The sequence below is a fragment of the Stegodyphus dumicola genome, chromosome 2, assembly GCF_044657685.1.
Source record: "Stegodyphus dumicola isolate Sdum_Otavi_A_Nest chromosome 2, ASM4465768v1".
NCBI classification, from domain to species: domain Eukaryota; kingdom Metazoa; phylum Arthropoda; class Arachnida; order Araneae; family Eresidae; genus Stegodyphus; species Stegodyphus dumicola.
The window spans coordinates 155,381,720-155,400,459 of record NC_140769.1 but is presented as its reverse complement, the minus strand read 5'-3'; the positions used below and the strand labels follow the sequence as shown (position 1 = coordinate 155,400,459).

Sequence of the window (18,740 nt, the reverse complement as noted above, 5' to 3'; positions counted from 1 at the left end):
TTCCTGAAATTCAGAAACACGCTATCACCCAGATCCTTATCGAACTCTAAAAAATGAAAACAAAAATGCATTATTAAAAATTCACAGAAGTGATTATTTTATAGCAGTAAAGGAAGCGTGCTGTCGTGAGCCACAGTCAACCCTTTTCTGCAATAAAGAAGAAAAGAAAAATTAAAGGGCTCTCATGCGCATGAGGCCCTTTTCTTTTTTTCTCTGCTACCCACCCTCAGGCTAACAGAATATTTTATTGCATTTTCAGATAGGTGTTTATTTTTATGTTTATAATAATCTTAAAAAATTTAAATATCACTAATAAACTGTAATCTCACTCTGGCAAACTTGTTCGTCGCTTTGAAAGCCTACGTGTTATCATAGCCTTGCGTTAAATTTCAGTCTTAGGAATTTACGAACATCAGAATTTTTAGAGAAAATTGTTAATTTCAAAAGGCATTTTGAATTTGTATGTGTAATCTTGGTCTCTACATTGCTTCATCTGCAGGTCTATTTATGAAAATTATTTGAAACTACTATTCCGGTAATCTTGAAATTTGTATTTATTATCCCAGGAAGTATTTCTAAACCATTCCTATTCATAACATATTGTACGTTCTATAACTCCAAGCCGCAATTTAAACTGTCCATCAAGTCTTCAGAAGTTAAATCATCACTGTTTTATACTGAGTTAAGTATGTGCTACTAATTTGGATGATGAGGTTTTGGCAAAATTTCAAATTTCTAAACTTACAATGCTTGGAGGCACACCAGTGACCAAGCGGTGAAAGCCGTTAAACATTTGTAGCTCGGTCCGAGGTTTGAGTCCCGAAGAACGGCATGGCTGCACAGAGCGTTTTTGTCGTTTTTCCAGCGTGTAAGGAGGATACGATCCAGTTTTCCTTTAAACGTCCTCCACAGGGCATCCCACCCTTTCGCTGTAGTGCCTAATGGCATAGCACGTAATCCATGAAAAAACATACTACTTCGAGAATTTTGGTAGCCCGCCAGTTTCCGAATGATTAAGCCAGCTGACAGTGATAGTTTGCAGCGGCTTTAAATACGAAAGGGGAAGTTGCATTGAATTTTCGTGGTTTTCTGTATGTGAAATGAGAATGAGAATTTCTGTACGTGAAATAAATTTCCCTTAAAATGTCCTCCATGAAGGCATGTGTTCCCTTAGCAGATACCCCTTTCATGCTTTATCATAATTCAGTGAACGTTTAATTTAGGATTTTGAACTAAGAGAATTTAGGCTCCCACCAAATGCGCATGAGTCCTTGAAGAAATATAATGGAAAGATTAATCACCGTTATGAGAGGTACTTGAAGAAGACAGCCCGATTTGAATTTCGAGACTTTTGATTTCATATCGACATTCTAGCTGTCTATATTTTAAAAGAATTTTCGACGGGTAATATATTCCTGCACCTATCTAGATGATGTGGCATTCAGTTTCAAATTTTCAGATCTTGCAAGCTTATCCAATTTTGTTTTCTAGATGAATATCGGGCATCGAAACAGATTATTATATGTTTGATGACTGCTTTTATTACTGCATTCCGTTAAAAGGATACGATTTAATCCCTACTGAGCAATTTATTTAATTTACTTTCAATTTTTTGGTAATTTGTTGCAGGTATGCAATGCGACAACATCCTTCTTCATTTTATTGTTTTAATAGATTTATTTTTTAGCTATTTTTGTATTTCTTCGCTTAAAATCTATGATCATTAAGAGATATTTACATAATTTTCACTTGAAAAATATTTTTCTCGTTTAACAATTTCTTTAGACGCAATATCATAAGAGGTCAGGTTGGTTGGATTTAACTGATATGTAACAAGACTTTTTTTAACTTTCTAGATATGCAGGGTGTTTCAGAACTATTGTTGAGAAATATGCATGGAATTCTGGAACACGATAACAGGCAACAAGCATATGGGAACGTACGCTCGCATGCACAACCCCAACGCGCAAGAGGGCGCTGAACATCGGAGGAAGTCTGGCCAGGATAAAGAGGCAGGAAGCATTATTTGTGTGTATGAGCGTGCTGAAGTATGAATCGCTACACGAAATGGCGGGTATGGACCTTGTATACGGTGCAGCTAATTGCATAGCATTTCTTAGCAGCCGCTAAGAAAATCTATCATTTCCAGTTTCCCAACAGATGCTTCCTTAATCACAACATGTTCGGATCGATGCGTCTTTGTTGAGAGGAGTGTATTACATCTGCAGGCCGCAGTTTCGATCATCTACTACTTTATCAGTTTCATTTTAAACAATGCTTTTGTACTTTTCTTTGCCTAAAAAGTGCTCATTATTTATGACCCGTCTTGCGTTTTTCTGACTCTATGGGTGTTTCTGTCTCTATGAGTTTATGCATCAAAGTTGCGTGGGCGACGTCACCATCCTATGTGATTATTGCTTGCTATCGTGTTCTGGACCTCTACGCACATCTCTGAACAATATTTCCGAAACACCCTGATTCTTTAAAGTAATTTTTTACAGAAATTGAGAAAGACATGAAGAAAAATTGACTTATTTCATTATTAAATGTTTATTGCATTAGCTAATTTATTTTTTTTTCCCTGTTACTGTATTACTTTTTTTTTTTTTTTTTTTTTTTTTTTTTTTTTTTTACAGAAAGCAACGTCTCGGGGCCACTTTTAAGATATGGCGCTTAGCTGTGGTGCCAAATGTGCCAAGGGTGTGCTCATAACGTTTAATCTTGTATTCTGGGTAAGTTGAAATATTAGAAATTTAATTTTTTCCTGAATAATTTCGGTTACCATGAACAAATTAAATTTATATTTAAATAACGTAATTTTATATTTCCAGTTAATTAATGTGTATAAATAAAATGTTTAAAAATCATATTTATGTATTAAAATAATTTTTAAAAATGATTGCAAAGACAATCCATAGATAAGGTTAGGTAGAAAAATTAAGAACATAATTAGAAATTTTAGCATGTATATGCTGAGCAATTAAAACGTATCACCAACAAGGAAGCATCCAACAAATTTGAAATTTGCACTATGCGTTTATCTCGATAGTAAATTCAAATGGTTAGCATAGCAGAGCATGTGCAAATCATCCGCTCCAGTAGCCTTACGTAAAAATATCATAATAAAGAATAACAGTATATTATTTTAATAATAGAATTGAGTTACTTCCCGCTGGTCTTTTGCTTGGGAAACTTACCTAAGTCTCTTAAAAATCAATGAATTGATTGATTAAAAAACTCTCAGTCATTTGAGCAAGTTTCTGGGTTTAACAGAAAAATATTGTGGTTTATAGAGACTGAGTAATATCCTTCTGGAAAATCGGTGCTCGTGTTTTATGCATTATAAAGACAGATCGCACAGCAACAGGAAAAAAAACCTAGCGAAAGAATTAGGGCCTGTCGCTCAAGATACTGTGTTAGCATTACTTTTCCATGCTTTCTGCAGAAGAAAGAAATTTTTTAAAGGTGTCTGTGATACTTTCCTAGCGATGTGGTTCCATTGTTCCATATTTAACATAGACGTGATGTGACCGTTTCCATAAATCGTATGTAGTACAGAACAAACATTTTATTAGCAAACGAACAAAAAAAAAAAAAAAAAAGATACAATCTACATAAAAAGTTAATAACGTAATATTTCTTCTGGCTTGCATCGTAACATGCTTAAGCCGTATTCCTCACAACATCCCCTTTCTAATTAATGTCTGTCCGACCAATACCACCTACATACAAAGACAAGGCACTACAGTTACTTGAACGCTCTGACACTTATTTACTTAAAACCAAGAACTTATGCAAGGAAAACAACGCTATGTTTGATTTTCTCTCGTCTTAAAAGAATAAGAGCGATAAGCGGTTTTATATGGCAACCACGCTTTCTGCAGATGAGGACGACTTTAGTGACGTAGTGTCAGCCGTGCCCTTGGCTTTATATGTAGGTGGTATTGGTCTTACTTGGTGTTGCTTGAGAGGAAGGCGAAAGCGCGCGCTGGTTAGTGAGTGTGGATAAAGTGCGCATGCGTGGCGTTAATCGGATCACGACAGGTGTCCATTGTTATTGTTGCGCTTTCCTCTGACACTATATCGCAGGCGGTATGCAGCTGGAATGATGGGTTGAGAGTCGGATATGGATAAATGAATGGAATGACATTGCGTTTTTTATATTAGGCGGATATTTTAGCATACTTCTTGGCTAACGTTTTCACATTTCCATTCAGAATTATGCTTAACGTCACGTTTATATGATATTCAGGCCTATAAAAGTATCATTTTCATTTCTTTCCAAATATATTCTTTCAGTTAGGATAACGTCTAATGACTGTGTTGAAGTTTCCAGAATATGTGATACATTGGATAATAATTAGTCCTTCATAGTTGAAGTTTTGTGTTTGGTATCCTTATCTTCTTGAAAGTAAAAATTTACAGAAAGAGCCAATCTTGAAGCGCTATGTTTCAGACTGGTTATTAAAATGTTTAGCTAATCACATTTATTCAAATAGCAGCAGTTATGTACAAGTTTCCAGCACCACTTGCAGGCAAACATCAAGACACAATTTTATTTCTGGTCCCGGATATTTAGCCGACGAGAAACTTGCCGATTGCACATTTAGCCGACAAGGACATTTAGCTGGCAGGCTATTTAGCCAACGGGACATTTAGCTGACACAGACGTTTAGCCGATATGATATTTAGTCAACATGGATGTTTATCCGACATGACATTAATCCGACAGGACATCTAAACTCCACAGATATTTAGTCGACAGTACATTTAACCGATAACACATTTAGCTGACAACACCTACATTTAGCCAAAAGCACACCACAATTTGTAAAATGTGTCCTTATTTATACGATAAAAGCTTTTTTTATCGGATACACAACAAGAATCTTTACGGACAATTGCCACATTTTTGTCCTTATTCATTGCTATATAGAGTATTAGGTTTATAATTAGACAGAAAAGCAACTTTAAAGTTAGCAGAGAATTTCAAATCAATTTCGAAAAGAAAAAAAAGAGCGATCGGACATAGGTCTCTTTATTTCAGGAAGAAGAAAAATTTTAGTAGGTCAGATTTTATATGGAAAGCAATGGGTGGAGCAAAGCGAAAACGAGTATGGCGTGATCTGTCGAGGAAAATAATAATGAGGCGTGAGAAAGCTATGACATTAGAATTTTGAAAACGTTGACAAGGGCTAGATTCGAAAGTTAATGACGTTAACTAAAGAAGAAAAATTTTGTTAATGTGAAGTTTTGCTCTAGTTTTAAGCGTTTGATTTTTTACCTTGTTTTGATACATATTACAAGCTAATTAATAATAAATAAATTGATTTGAAAATTTTGTGGCAAGGTGATTTATGCATAATTCCCTTCCGTAACTGTAAACCATTCTAGAGAACATTGTTTGGCAACTTTTAACAGAAAAGGGTACCAAAACATAAAGCATGTTCTTTATTCAATTAATACTTGGCATTCTGGAAAATCGCCGAGGTAAAACTTCTTTACTTATTAAAAATGAATTTCTTTGTAAACGGTGAAAGGAAATGAAATACGTATTTTACGAGATGCCCACGAAGTCGTAAAAGCGTCTGAAAACTTCATTAGCCATTCTTGTATTTTAAACGAATCTTTCTGACACTTTGAGATTAAAATGCAGAATTAATACTCGTAACTTGAGTTCTAAAGCTCTGAAAGCTTTTATTACGTTATCATTCAACAGTAGAATTAAGAAGAAATTAAGGTTAACACAAACTGAAGACTCGTAAATTAACCTGTACAGTCATTAGGTTATTTTGAATCAGGAGATGTGAAAAATGTGCAATGCCTTCTCCGGGATTCGAGGAATTCGCGTCGAGTGTGCTACCGTTACACCACGAAGGCATGCTGGAAGGAGGGAGGAAGTACCTTATAAATTTTTCTTTTGCCGCCAAGCTAAAAATTAAAGAAAAATTTTAAAAGCAAATAAATCCCAAACGGTTTGTACGATTTTTATAAAATTTCATTTTGCAACATTTATTGGGATGTAGAATTGAAATATGGAGAAACCTTTCTCATTTCATTCCAGAAAAGTCCTATTTTTTGCTAAAAAACATGTCAGCTCAGTGCTATGAATAACTCTAATATTTAAGATGTAGTTTCGAGACGTTAAAAATGAAGTCGACTATCATCGATCAGCCGACTATCATGGAATGTAAAACATTTTAAACCATAACTGAATAAAAAATGTTCTCTTGGATAAATTCTCTGCAAAAGCATCCAATAAAAGGTGCAATTTCAATTTTTTTACTAATTATTCTTTAATTTTGTAATCCAATATATCAAAATATGAAGTTAAAATTTGTAACCTTTCTTTTGTAAACACAAACGCGGCCTAGCTCTAAAAGTACTTGTTAACAGAGCTCATGAACAGTTACAAAGACAATATACATAAAACAGCTGGAGGTCGACTGCAAGTTGTTCTCGTTGCTACTAGATGGAGTTTGATAAAATAGTTCGGTTACATACAACTAGTTCTGTTACAAATTTACAATGTATTAACATTATAAGAATATAAAAGGAATGGGCATATTTTACTATTTAGTATTAGATAACAGTTGAATTTCAATGGAAAAAAGTATTCTACTTTCAGTATTTAGCTGAACATCTAACCATTTCTCATACTTGCTTTTAAAGCACACTGACATGAGGAGCCCAATTCCACACTTATATGTAGTGATGAAAGGTGTTAAAATATTATTGGTATTTTTGATAAACTGCTAGATGGGTAGATAAACGGTATATATACCTATAGATACATATAAACATAGATACATTTAGATAGATTAGATATTTGGGTTCTTCCAGTTTTTTTCAGTAATAATTACAGAAATTTTCAGTCGGTTGTGAAACTATTGTGTGCCTTTTTTGGGGGTTGGGAGGGTTAGAGAAGATAATCCTGCTTTTAAATATTTTAGTCTTGAAGCGAAGGTCAATGATGTTAATATTGCTGTACTTTTAAAGAATGATTTTATGAAAAAAGTTGTTTTAAGTGATTTCAGTAAGAATTCACTAAATTACATTTTCGTTCAAGGAAAAGATGGAGTATAACCGTAACAGTCAAATTTTCTGTAAAACTGGGTTTTGAATTATACCTAAGAAAAAATCAGATGCTGACACTATCTAAATCTATCACAAGTAGAGTAAATATACTTACTATCAGTATCTCAGTATCTACAATAGTTTATGTTTAAATTTCACGTATTATTATTGTTAAGGAATATTCTTTGATATCGCCAAGAGATGGCGTTAGGAGTCCATCTATTGGCTTACTTGACCTTTCCCCTTCTGAACACGTGACTTGAAAAAATATTCTTCTTCTTGAAGGTAGAATTTCGATGCACTACGCAATAGAATTCGATTGAGATTTTAGCTGGAACTATTTCTTGCCTTTTGAGCATTAAATATTCGATTCAGGCATTTTAACATACATTGTATATATGTAAATATTAAGTTTAATTAAAATTTATGGAAAACCCTCCAGGCCATGCATCTCGTCTTTTGGATTATGAGTGATTCGACTTTGATCTAGAACTTTCGTTACATAATGGTCCATCGGCTCCAGAAAAGAATCTGATTAAATTTGTGTTTTTCGCCTTTTGGATTAGCTTTGTAAGCGAAGACTTCTCACGGTAAGTCTCCTTTGATAATTTATTAAAATGGAACAGAAGACACTAATTAAGAATCGAGCACATATACGTGCTTCTGTAACTCAAATTATTAAAAATGTAGATGAGTATTTAAAAGAAGAAAAACAAGAAGAGTTAAGAAAATTGTTTGGAATTGTTAAATAGTAAAGAAACGGAACTACATGATTTAAATGAAAAAATACAAAAATTTGATTGAAGATGAATCAAAATTAGATTCAGATATTAACACTTCTATGGAATATAACGATAAAATAATAATAGCGAAGTCTAAAATCAACCGCTATTTAAGGAAATACAATACTCAAAATATCCACACGAATTTAAATAATTCATCTACAGAAGTTGAAACCAAAAGACAGATTGAAGGCAATGTGAAATTGCCCAAACTGTTAATTCACAAATTTTCCGGAGATTATAACGATTGGATGAATTTTTGGAATTCATTCAAGGTCACTATTCATGACAATGTCACACTTTCGAAGATAGAAAAATTTAATTATTTGAGAACTTATTTATGTGGAAACGCAGCATCAGCCATAGAAGAAGGTCTCTCAATCTCAGAGGCTAATTATGACTCTGCTATAGACATTCTTAAAAATATATTCGGTCAAAGTGACCTTATCATCAATACACACATTTCTAATCTCTTAAATTTAAATCCCGTTCAAAGTTCAAGTGAAGTGGCAAAATTGCGGAAACTTTATGATACAATTAACGTTCAAGTCAGAAGCCTTTTAGCATTCGGTGTGAAACCAGAAACATATTCCAACATGTTTATTCCAATTTTGATGAAAATTGTCCCGAACGATATAACTTTACAATTTCATCGTACAAATACTGAAAATCCTTCAACCTATGATTTAAACAAATTTCTAGACTTTCTCCGATTAGAAATAGAATCGCGAGAAAAGATTAATTTGTTATCCTTTCCACGCAAGTCAAACCCGGAAATGAAAGGTATTAACAGATATCCACCGACGCCGAAACATAAGCAAACTGTCACCGCACATGAATTTATGGCAGCCGCGTCATCAAATGGAAACTGCATTTTTTGTTTTCAAAACCATGACTCAGAGTCCTGTTTATGCCTTACAGTTAATGAGAAGAGAGATATTTTGAAAAATCAAGCGCGTTGTTTTCTTTGTTGTGCCCCTAAACACAAAATCTCACAGTGCCGACAACGCCAAACTAAAGTTTGTAAAATTTGCAAAGGTAAACATTCAGAAGCCATATGTTTTAAATCCAGTTCGATAGTTAAAAATACACCAAGTGATAAAAAGGATAGTATATTAATTTCGAAAAATGATACACAAACTAAGGAACAGAAAGAAGAAATTGTTTCGGCCGTTTCACATAATGCAAATAATACAATTCTTTTACAGACTTGCACGATAAAAGTTAAAACAGCTAAGGAAAAGGTGTTTGCCAGACTTCTCTTGGATAGTGGGAGTATGAAAAGTTTTTGTGCTCGCGAGTTAGCGGACAGATTAAACCTCGAAGTCATAAGAAAAGAAAAATTGACTGTCTACACTTTTGGGAATACTTCTCCCATCCAAAAAAATTATGACGTAGTTAAATTAACTTTAGAACATAGAAGTTCTCCCGATTCTAGAATAGAAGTTGAATCATTAGTAACTGATCATATATCAGGTACAGATATTCCACCTCCTAAATCAGAAGAAATTAAGCAAAACAGACAATTAAAAAATTTGATGCTCGCAGATTTTCCCGATTGTAAAAAACCCATTGCCATTCTAATTGGTGCAGATTATTATTACAACATAGTAATGGGTGTTGTTAAATGCTTAAGCAAAAATCTTGTTGCAGTGGAAACTATTTTCGGCTGGTGCCTACATGGACGAAAAGGTGATGATGATGTCTCTTTAGCTTTCAATGTAGTTGTAGGGAAAGATTTGATTTCCGAACAAATAACAAAATTTTGAGACTTGGAAAACTCAGGACTTATTGATAAGAGAGAAAACTTCGATTCGACTGAAAATGAAGTCGTCGAATATTTCGAATCAAATATAACATATGAAAATTCTCGCTATAAAGTTAGATTGCCTTGGAAACATGACACATCAAATCTAAATAATAATAGGGAAATCGCATAACAAAGATTTCATCGACTTAGAAAACGATTTAAAAAAGATCTTAATCTATTTTCCGAGTACAGGAACGTATTAAGAGATCAGTTAAAACAAAATATTATCGAACCAGTTTCAGAAATTTCAAATGAAGAGGATGTCGTGTTTTACTTGCCACATAGGGAAGTTATACGCGAGGATCGAGCTACAAGTAAATTACGTATTGTTTATGATGCATCATCGCATGCCCCAGGATCCATTTCTTTAAATGACTGTCTACATGTTGAGCCAAATTTATACCCTGAAATATTCGAAATATTGTTAAGATTTCGGTATAACCTAATAGCCTTCACCGCAGATATAAAACAAGCCTTTTTACAGATTCTCATACATGAAAAAGATCGAGACGCAACCAGGTTTCTGTTTCCCGCTTTCCCTAATGATGAAACCATTTCTCCTGACATATATAGGTTCACTAGAGTTTTATTCGGAATAAATAGTAGTCCATTTCTATTAGCCGCTACCATTAAACATCATCTGAAAAAATATAATAAACTTTATCCTACAACGGTTAACTTTTTGAATGAGAACGTATATGTAGATGATGTAATTGGAAGCCAACCAGCGATCAATGAAGCATTAACTACGAGTCTAGAATCGGTCCAAATATTTAAGGAAGCAAGCATGCAGCTTCACAAATGGCATAGTAACTCGAGACAATTACATGAATTGTGGATAAAAAAGGGTATCGTTCCAGATGAAAATCCTGAAGATTTTAATAGAGAAAATTTCCCATTTAAAGTCTTAGGTATGGCATGGGATAATTCAAAGGGCTTACTATATTTTGATGTTCGGAACTTATTGTCTTTCACATCTAAACCAATAGAAACAAAACGATTTCTTCTACAAGTGTTGGGTCGGATATTCGATCCGATTGGAATTTTAGGACCTTTCACTGTTAGAATAAAGTGCTTAATACAGAAGATTTGGTTGTCACAAATAGATTGGGATGAACCGTTACCTGAAGATTTGTCCTCTGAATGGAGAAAGTGGTGTGAAGAGCTACCTCAAATGGCTGAATTCTCCATCTCTCGTTACCTTTTCATGCACTCGAGCATTAATATTGAAAATCTCGAACTACATTGCTTTTCAGATGCAAGTGTCAAAGCCTGTGGTACAGTCGCATATTTACATTTCATTAGAAAATTAAGGAAAACTAGCGACATTCAAGGAACTCTCACAGCTGAAGAGTTACAAGAAGCAGAAAATTTCTGGATAAGATCAGAGCAAAAGAAGTTTTTTGCCGAAGAATATGAATCCCTCAAAGAAGGTAATTCGGTTGAAAAAAATTCTCCTTTGTACAATTTTCTTCCTTACATTGATGAAAAGAAAATCATGAGGTTGAGAGGAAGACTGGAATTTTCTGACTTCTCACTAGATAATAAACATCCAATAATCTTACCTAAAAATTCTCGACTAACGATTCTGATTGTATGCAAAGAACATGAGAAGATAATGCATGGAAGAATTGCTGCGACTTTAGCTAAAGTCAGATCACGCTTCTGGATTCCTAAAGGACGACAGTTAGTCAAAAAAGCATTAAAAGGTTGTATAATTTGCCAAAAATATTTAGCTAAACCAGCAGACCAGATGACAGCACCCTTACCAAAGGATAGAATCCAAGAATCGCCTCCATTTGCAGTCTGTGGAATTGATATCGCCGGACCAGTTTACGTAAAGAGTTCTAAAGACACTCGAAAATCCTATATTGTTTTGTTCGTTTGTGCAGTAACCCGAGCTGTACACTTAGAACTTGTATCAGATATGTCAACAGAATCCTTTTTACTTGCATTTCGCAGATTTTTGAGCAGAAGAGGAAACTGCGTAATCATGTACTCTGACAACGCCAAGACCTTTAAGAGGACAAAGAAAGAACTTGAGAATTTTTCAAAAGTTTTAAAAGATGACAAATTCAAGAATTTCATTGCCAAAGAAAGAATCCATTGGAAATTTATAATCGAACGAGCCCCATGGTGGAGAGGGTTTTATGAGAGACTTGTTAGATCTGTTAAAGAATGTTTAAGAAAAATCGTAGGAAAAGCATTGTTGACTTTCGAAGAAATGTCTACACTACTTGTCGAAGTGGAGTCAGTTCTTAATTCACGACCTCTAAGTTACGTTTACAACGACAATGACGAGCCACAACCGTTGACTCCAATGCACTTTTTAAACATTGGACAAACTGATTTGAAGTATCCTTTGACCTTTGCTAGAATCATCGGTAGCGAAACGACAAGAGAAACGCTGTTAAAAAGAAAGCGTTATCAAGAATTGCTGTTGAAACAGTTGTGGTGGAAATGGAAGCAACAATATTTATTAGATCTTAGAACTGCCCATTTCTTGAAGAATCCGCAACTTCAACCAGAACTAAAAGTAGGAGATGTTGTTTTACTCGAAGGAGATAATAAAAACAAACTCTTATGGAAACTTGGTAGAATCATAAAACTTATTCCTGGACATGATGGTAAAGTCCGATCATTCGAAATAAAAACTGATAATGGGACTGTTCAACATCTATATCCTCTTGAACTTTAGATATTTTGAACTTTAACGATTTAGTTATGCTTTTTTTTTTTTTTTTTTTTTTTTTTTTTTTTTTTTTTTTTTGTCTATTAATGATTAAATTGAATATCGTTAGTTAAGTTTGTTCAGTTAAGTGGAAAATATTTTAAAATTTAGTTCATTTATTAGTTATAACATTTATTATTTGATACCTGTATTGGAATTGAAGTGTTTGACTAATTAGTATTTTTTAATATTTTTATAGAATAGTGATTTATGTACTTGATTGTATATATAACTGAGTTAGATGAACTCTTGTCAGAGTTCAGGTGGGGAGTGTGTTAAGGAATATTCTTTGATATCGCCAAGAGATGGCGTTAGGAGTCCATCTATTGGCTTACTTGACCTTTCCCCTTCTGAACACGTGACTTGAAAAAATATTCTTCTTCTTGAAGGTAGAATTTCGATGCACTACGCAATAGAATTCGATTGAGATTTTAGCTGGAACTATTTCTTGCCTTTTGAGCATTAAATATTCGATTCAGGCATTTTAGCATACATTGTATATATGTAAATATTAAGTTTAATTAAAATTTATAGAAAACCCTCCAAGCCATGCATCTCGTCTTTTGGATTATGAGTGATTCGACTTTGATCTAGAACTTTCGTTACATATTATTTCCTTTCTAGCTCTAAGGCCATTAGCTCAGAAAGGCTATTAATTTCGTTTTGGCATTTTGTGTCGGAAACTTTAAATTTCCTTTTCACTTTCCAAATTGTTGCCATCAAATATTATTGCCCTGTGTTATATTTAAAGAAATTAAATAATGAAGAATCTGCATAAATGTATGTATGTTTCTCCCATTGTGATAAAACAACGATACCTAGAGCCATCAAATTTTGAATAACCTAATCTTCCACCGAATATGGGCATCTGGAAACTCAGATTTGGAACTTGAAATTTGTTTTATTATCGATTTCATATTTTGTAACACTCTAATGAATTTTTGATTAACGAATTCAAAGGTTTCAAAACGAGCAATGGCAACGTCGTACAGAAAAAACATTTTTATCTCCAGCGCGCGAGACTGTGTATTGGAAACTCTAAAGATATGCTCATTTTAAAATTATTTTGTGATATTGCTATTGAATTGAATTTTATGGCTTAAGTTCGAAAAACATGATATTTAATAAATAAAGGTAGCACACAAGACGTTAAAAAATAAATGCCCCTTTGGGCGTAATGTAAAATCTGAAAGCTTTCATGTTTGAGTTTTTTATATTTTTGTATATTTTTATTTTCTTCTTTAGTTTAATTGTGTCAGCCTTTCTTAGGCCTTTAATTCTATTAAAATACTTATTTTTATTTCATTTTCAACATTGCTACTTTAAAGTGAAAGTTAAATTTTGCCAGCCGTATTGGTTCGCTAAGACATGCAGAGAGATAAAGTGAAGGCAAATTAGCGAAGAATGGATGTTATAATCAATAATTTAAATCGTACTCTCATTTTAACCACTTAATAGATCAATGATCAATAAACAACATGATAAGAAAGACATAAAAAGAAAATAACATGTCAATCGAATTAGAAACCTTAATAATTAATTTAATGGAAAGATAAGACTGAAATAAACAAGAAGTAAGTAATTCAGTGCAAATAGGGGCTTAAAATTCTAACCAAATTGGAAAGATTCTGATACATACAGAAAATTTTACGAAAATGCAATTCAACAATTATGGAAGCTCTTGAATAGTTTTCATAGAAGAAAATTAAAATTTATAGTCATAATTCCAAGAATGCTAAGCAAAGAATAATTTATTAGTTCATTTGTTAGAACGAAGAACATTTCATGTATCGCAATGTGAAAGTCTTTTGTGGTTTCAAAGAGAGATAACAAACTGTGTTATCAAAAAGAGTGAAAAAAAAAACACACGGCTATTCGTATCAGGAATACAGCTTTAAGGATAACAATCCGAATTTTGAAATAATTTTTAAAAAAATAGCATTTTTAAACAAAATACGCTCAATTTCGCATCTAATAAATCGATCCAAATAAACAATTATACGATCTTTGGAAATGAAGACTGACGTTTCATATTACAAAAGAAAATATTTTTGATGGTTTGATCGATAATGAATAAAAATGCATCTATCGATAAAATCAAAAAGAAGCAAACAGAATAACAAATTCTAATTGCCACATTTTATTCCTGCTTACTTGCTATGTTTAAAGATTTGCGATATCTGGATATAACTTATTGACCTAGAAATGATTAGAAATTATTTCAAAATCCGAAAATAAAAATTCACAGGCGACATGTTCGTAATATGCGGTTTAACGGAAAGTTTTATCCGTTTTGGAATAAAACTAGAAACATTAGGATTTTTTAGAAGCCAGAGAGAGAAAAAATTAGCAACCGCCTTTGCCGGGAATCGAACCACGGACCTCTGGAAATACCGGCCCAGCGTGCAGAACCACTACACCACGAAGGACGCTAGGAAAGTGGGAGAAATACCTTATAAAACATAATACAAATTTTTCTTACCGTCAATAAACGTTATTAAATAATATAATTGCCATTATTATTAATGACTTCAAGACAACGTGAGGGCAATTTGTATATCCCATTTTTGAAAAATGTTGTATCTCTTGATGCGAAAAATTGAATCAGTGCTCATTTGATATCTTCTCCATTTTTGAATTTTTTGTCCTTCTAAAAATTTTGTAAGGACAAAAGGAAGTGATAGTCGAAGGGTGCTAAGTCCAGGGAATATGGTGAATGCGACAGAAGTTGCTAGCCTAGTTGAGCAGTTTTTTGACAAATCCCCAAAACAGCATGTGGCCTGGTATTATCATGATGCAGTATGATGTCCTTCCTAGTCTACATCGCCGGCCTCTTTTCTTGGACTGCTGTCTTTAAGTTATCCAGTTTCTGACAATACTTCTCCGAACTGAGCTTTTCGTTCGGTTTTAAAAGCTCATAATGTATTGGTCCTCGAATGTCCCACCATATGAACAACATTCTCTTATTCAGAGTCAAATTTGGTTTAGAGGTGGAAGGGCTATGTTTCCCGGGTTCACAATATGCCCTTTTCCATACGATGTTTTCGTAGGTAATCCACTTTTCATCCCCAGTTATCATTCGATTCAAGAAATGCTCAGTTTTGTTCCGAGCAAGCAGAGATATGCATATGACAACTCAATTATCCAAATTCCTTTGACTTAATTCATGTGGCACTCATCTTGGGTATTTCCACACCAGGCCTATCTTCCGAATATGGTCCGAAATGGTTTTCTGAGCTGAATTAAGCCTTTCTGCAATTTCCGATGTTCTCAGAGAAGGATCTTGCTTCACAACATGGTCTTGACAACATCGTCATCGATCAAAGATCGCCGCCGTGAAAGTGGCTTATCAGAAAGATCGAAATCACCTGTTTTAAATTTTTCGAACCATCTTTTGCATGTCCTATCAGAAAATGTACCTTCACCCAACACTTTCAATAAATTTCTACATGCTTTTGTTGAAATTCATATAAAATAGAGAGGCATAAATGAGCTTTATCGGTAGCCATGGGTACACTATCGCTTCACACTTAAGACTAATGTGAATCAACTTTGTTTTAGTTAATTTGCTACTTCAGTATTTGTATATTAAGCGATAAAATTGAGAGCCCAACATGCGCCAGATAAGCATATGCTTACGTGTCGAAACTTGTTGTCATAGAAACGGACAGAACTTTACGGTAGACCGAATATTTTAACGTTCTTCAAGGTGTCATTGATCCAGTACAAAGAAGGTTGAGAGAAATTAGTGATTTTGCTGAAAGACCAAGTTCTGAGACAGTCAAGAACTCAGGAAGCTCTCTGTACCATATATGACTAACTCTGGTCTCAACCAGATGTTTATCGCATACAAAAATATAAAAAAAAATATAAAGCTCGTAAAGTCTCACTTTCTTGGGAAGCATGAACCAAATCGAGACTCAGGCTGAAGCTAAGTGACTTATCGCTATGTCCACTAAGAAGACAGAGAACGTAAGAAGGGTATAAAAGACCGTTTTATTAAAACTCAGTTATTTAACAGAAAGCTCTTGTGCTTACAAGCTAACCAGCATTTATATCGTCACTCCAGCACAAATGCCAAGAATAACGCAAGATCGCAGACTGCTGTTAAAAATTTCCAACTCATAACGTGACCTTCAGCAGGCGGAACAAGTTCTCACTAAACAATTTAAAACCTTCCTTTAAAATGCTATCTCTATCCACCTCGTTTGAATGCGCGTGAACTAAAATTAGTATCCTGGCAGGTCAACGGTAAAGGAAAATAGCGTAAAATTACTGAACATTAAATAACTGATTAAATAAAAATAAATAACTGCTACTTTTCCGTTTTGCCGGCGCAAATCTCGCCAAGCAGACTTTGTTGGCGACAACATACATTGTACACGTAAAAAATATTAACAAACGTTAGTTCTAAAAATTTTTTATTTTGAAGGCATAAACATTTTAATATAGTTTAAAATTTTGTAAAAAGCCAATAAATTAAGACAATAAATTTGTAAAAAGACGTTAATTTAAGAATTTACTATGCTTTCATGGTTCAACATCCTGATTCGCCGGTTCGTATCACATGATCTCCTTTCATGTAAACTACGCTACAAAATCTAATTCTCTCAGTAATTATCTACATTAATTTTAAGTTAAATTTTAATTTGGAATACAAGTTTCGCTAGTGCATTCTCATTAGAATGGATGAATTTAACCCTTGATTTTGCCTATTTTATATTTTCGGGTGAGCGGTGTGATTGCATTCTAATTCACTTAGTTACAGCGAATGGTCTTGGAGCATAAAATTTAACTATCATGTAACAATTCTATGTAATTGTATGCCATTATTGAAAGAAACAATCAATCTGATAAGGAATGTCTGCGACTTGTTTTGAAAATGAGGCGTAAATTGTTACCAGCGAAGCTATTCCGTTTGGTATCAGTTGTACCATTGTTGGCGACTTTATCGTTTGCGCCGGCGAAACGGAAAAGTACCAAATAACTCCTTACAAACTTCTGAATGACACAGAACGTATGTTACTTGCAAGACTACCCGCCAGACAAATTCGGTTAATAATTGAGGACCCATGTATAATCTCCCAGATATTGAATGCAATAGAAGTTTTCGCAAAGAATTTTGTGCTTTTCTCCCTATGTGGAGTGGATGCGAATCAGTTTTCTTTAAAGAGTTCTTCACGGCATAATTTGTGAAGTACACAGTCTTGAAACATTTTGAAACAATTAAACATCTACTTATTCTTTGCGTCTGAAATATTAAAACCCACAGTTGCATTATTCAAATCTGTGGACGTGGAGCCAGTGGAAAATACATGTTGAAGTTGCGAAAGATATATGTAATATACAGACCATAGCTATCTCATTCGGTTAGTTTCGCCGCAAAGTTTGAAAACCAAAGAATTTATTTATTTTTGACTTCGATAATCCTGAATTATCGAAATTGTCCCTTCTGCAATTCTGGGTTCATGAAGGTGATGATTTCCTTCTTTGTGCCGCTACAATAAGGAGTTCTGTGTTTAAGCATTATTCAAAAACTCAAGATCACATTGAGATTTTCTTCATCATATTCTTCACTCTTTTCTTTTTTATTTAAAATTTTTGTTGTTTAAATTCTGCTTTTGCTACCTTACATATTTATATGCTGCATTTCACTTGTATTTTGTCGTTTAAGGAAAAGTTTCCAAAGGTATTTTATGCACTAGAAATTTAAAAAAAAAAAAAAAATATGTTTTCTACAAATCCAAATCATTATAGATTGGATTGGATTATTCAATTATGGCAAAGCAAACGAGGGCTATCTGCCTAAAGGGATAGATGCCTTCGTGGAGGACTTTGTAAGGGAAACTGGCTCGTATACACGTTACACATGGGGAAAACCACGAAAATGCCCAAGCAGCCAGCCCGTTTCGCGGGATTCAAACCTCGGATCGAACTACCAGTGTTCAGCGTCTTTACCGCTCGGCCAAATCATTATGGAAGACACATTCTTAGCAAGGAAAGTCATCTGTACCATATATTTAATACAGAAACAACGTCCTCATTGTTATTTGACATATATATCGTTTACACAGCACGAGCTTACATTTTTCTTGGGGAAAAAAGTGTTTTTCATCATTTCGTTTCTCAAATCTTAACTTTTTCCTTGCTTTTTAACCTCATTAAGTTAGCATTGACAAAATTCTAATCGTAATTAATAAATAAACTATAATATTACTGAAACTTTGATTAACAAATGCGTACAAAAACATTCAATTTAAGGTTCTGCATGTATCTACTCGATTATTGCTTTTATTGTATTATTTTTGTATCAAGAATCGATCATTAGGGGACACGGGAA

At 33.8% G+C, this 18,740-nt stretch overlaps 1 protein-coding gene across 2 annotated transcripts in view; it reads left to right on the top strand.

Annotated features, from left to right (window-relative positions):
* The window catches only part of LOC118195100 (CD151 antigen-like), a 170,352-nt gene that overhangs the window by 123,146 nt on the left and 28,466 nt on the right, over positions 1 to 18,740 (top strand). For both annotated transcript variants that reach the window (XM_085811351.1, XM_085811350.1), the window contains exon 2: positions 2,637 to 2,732. In XM_085811351.1, coding sequence (XP_085667477.1) covers positions 2,667 to 2,732 — 66 coding nt within the window. In that variant the 5' untranslated portion in view covers positions 2,637 to 2,666. The remainder of the gene's footprint in view (positions 1 to 2,636; positions 2,733 to 18,740) is intronic.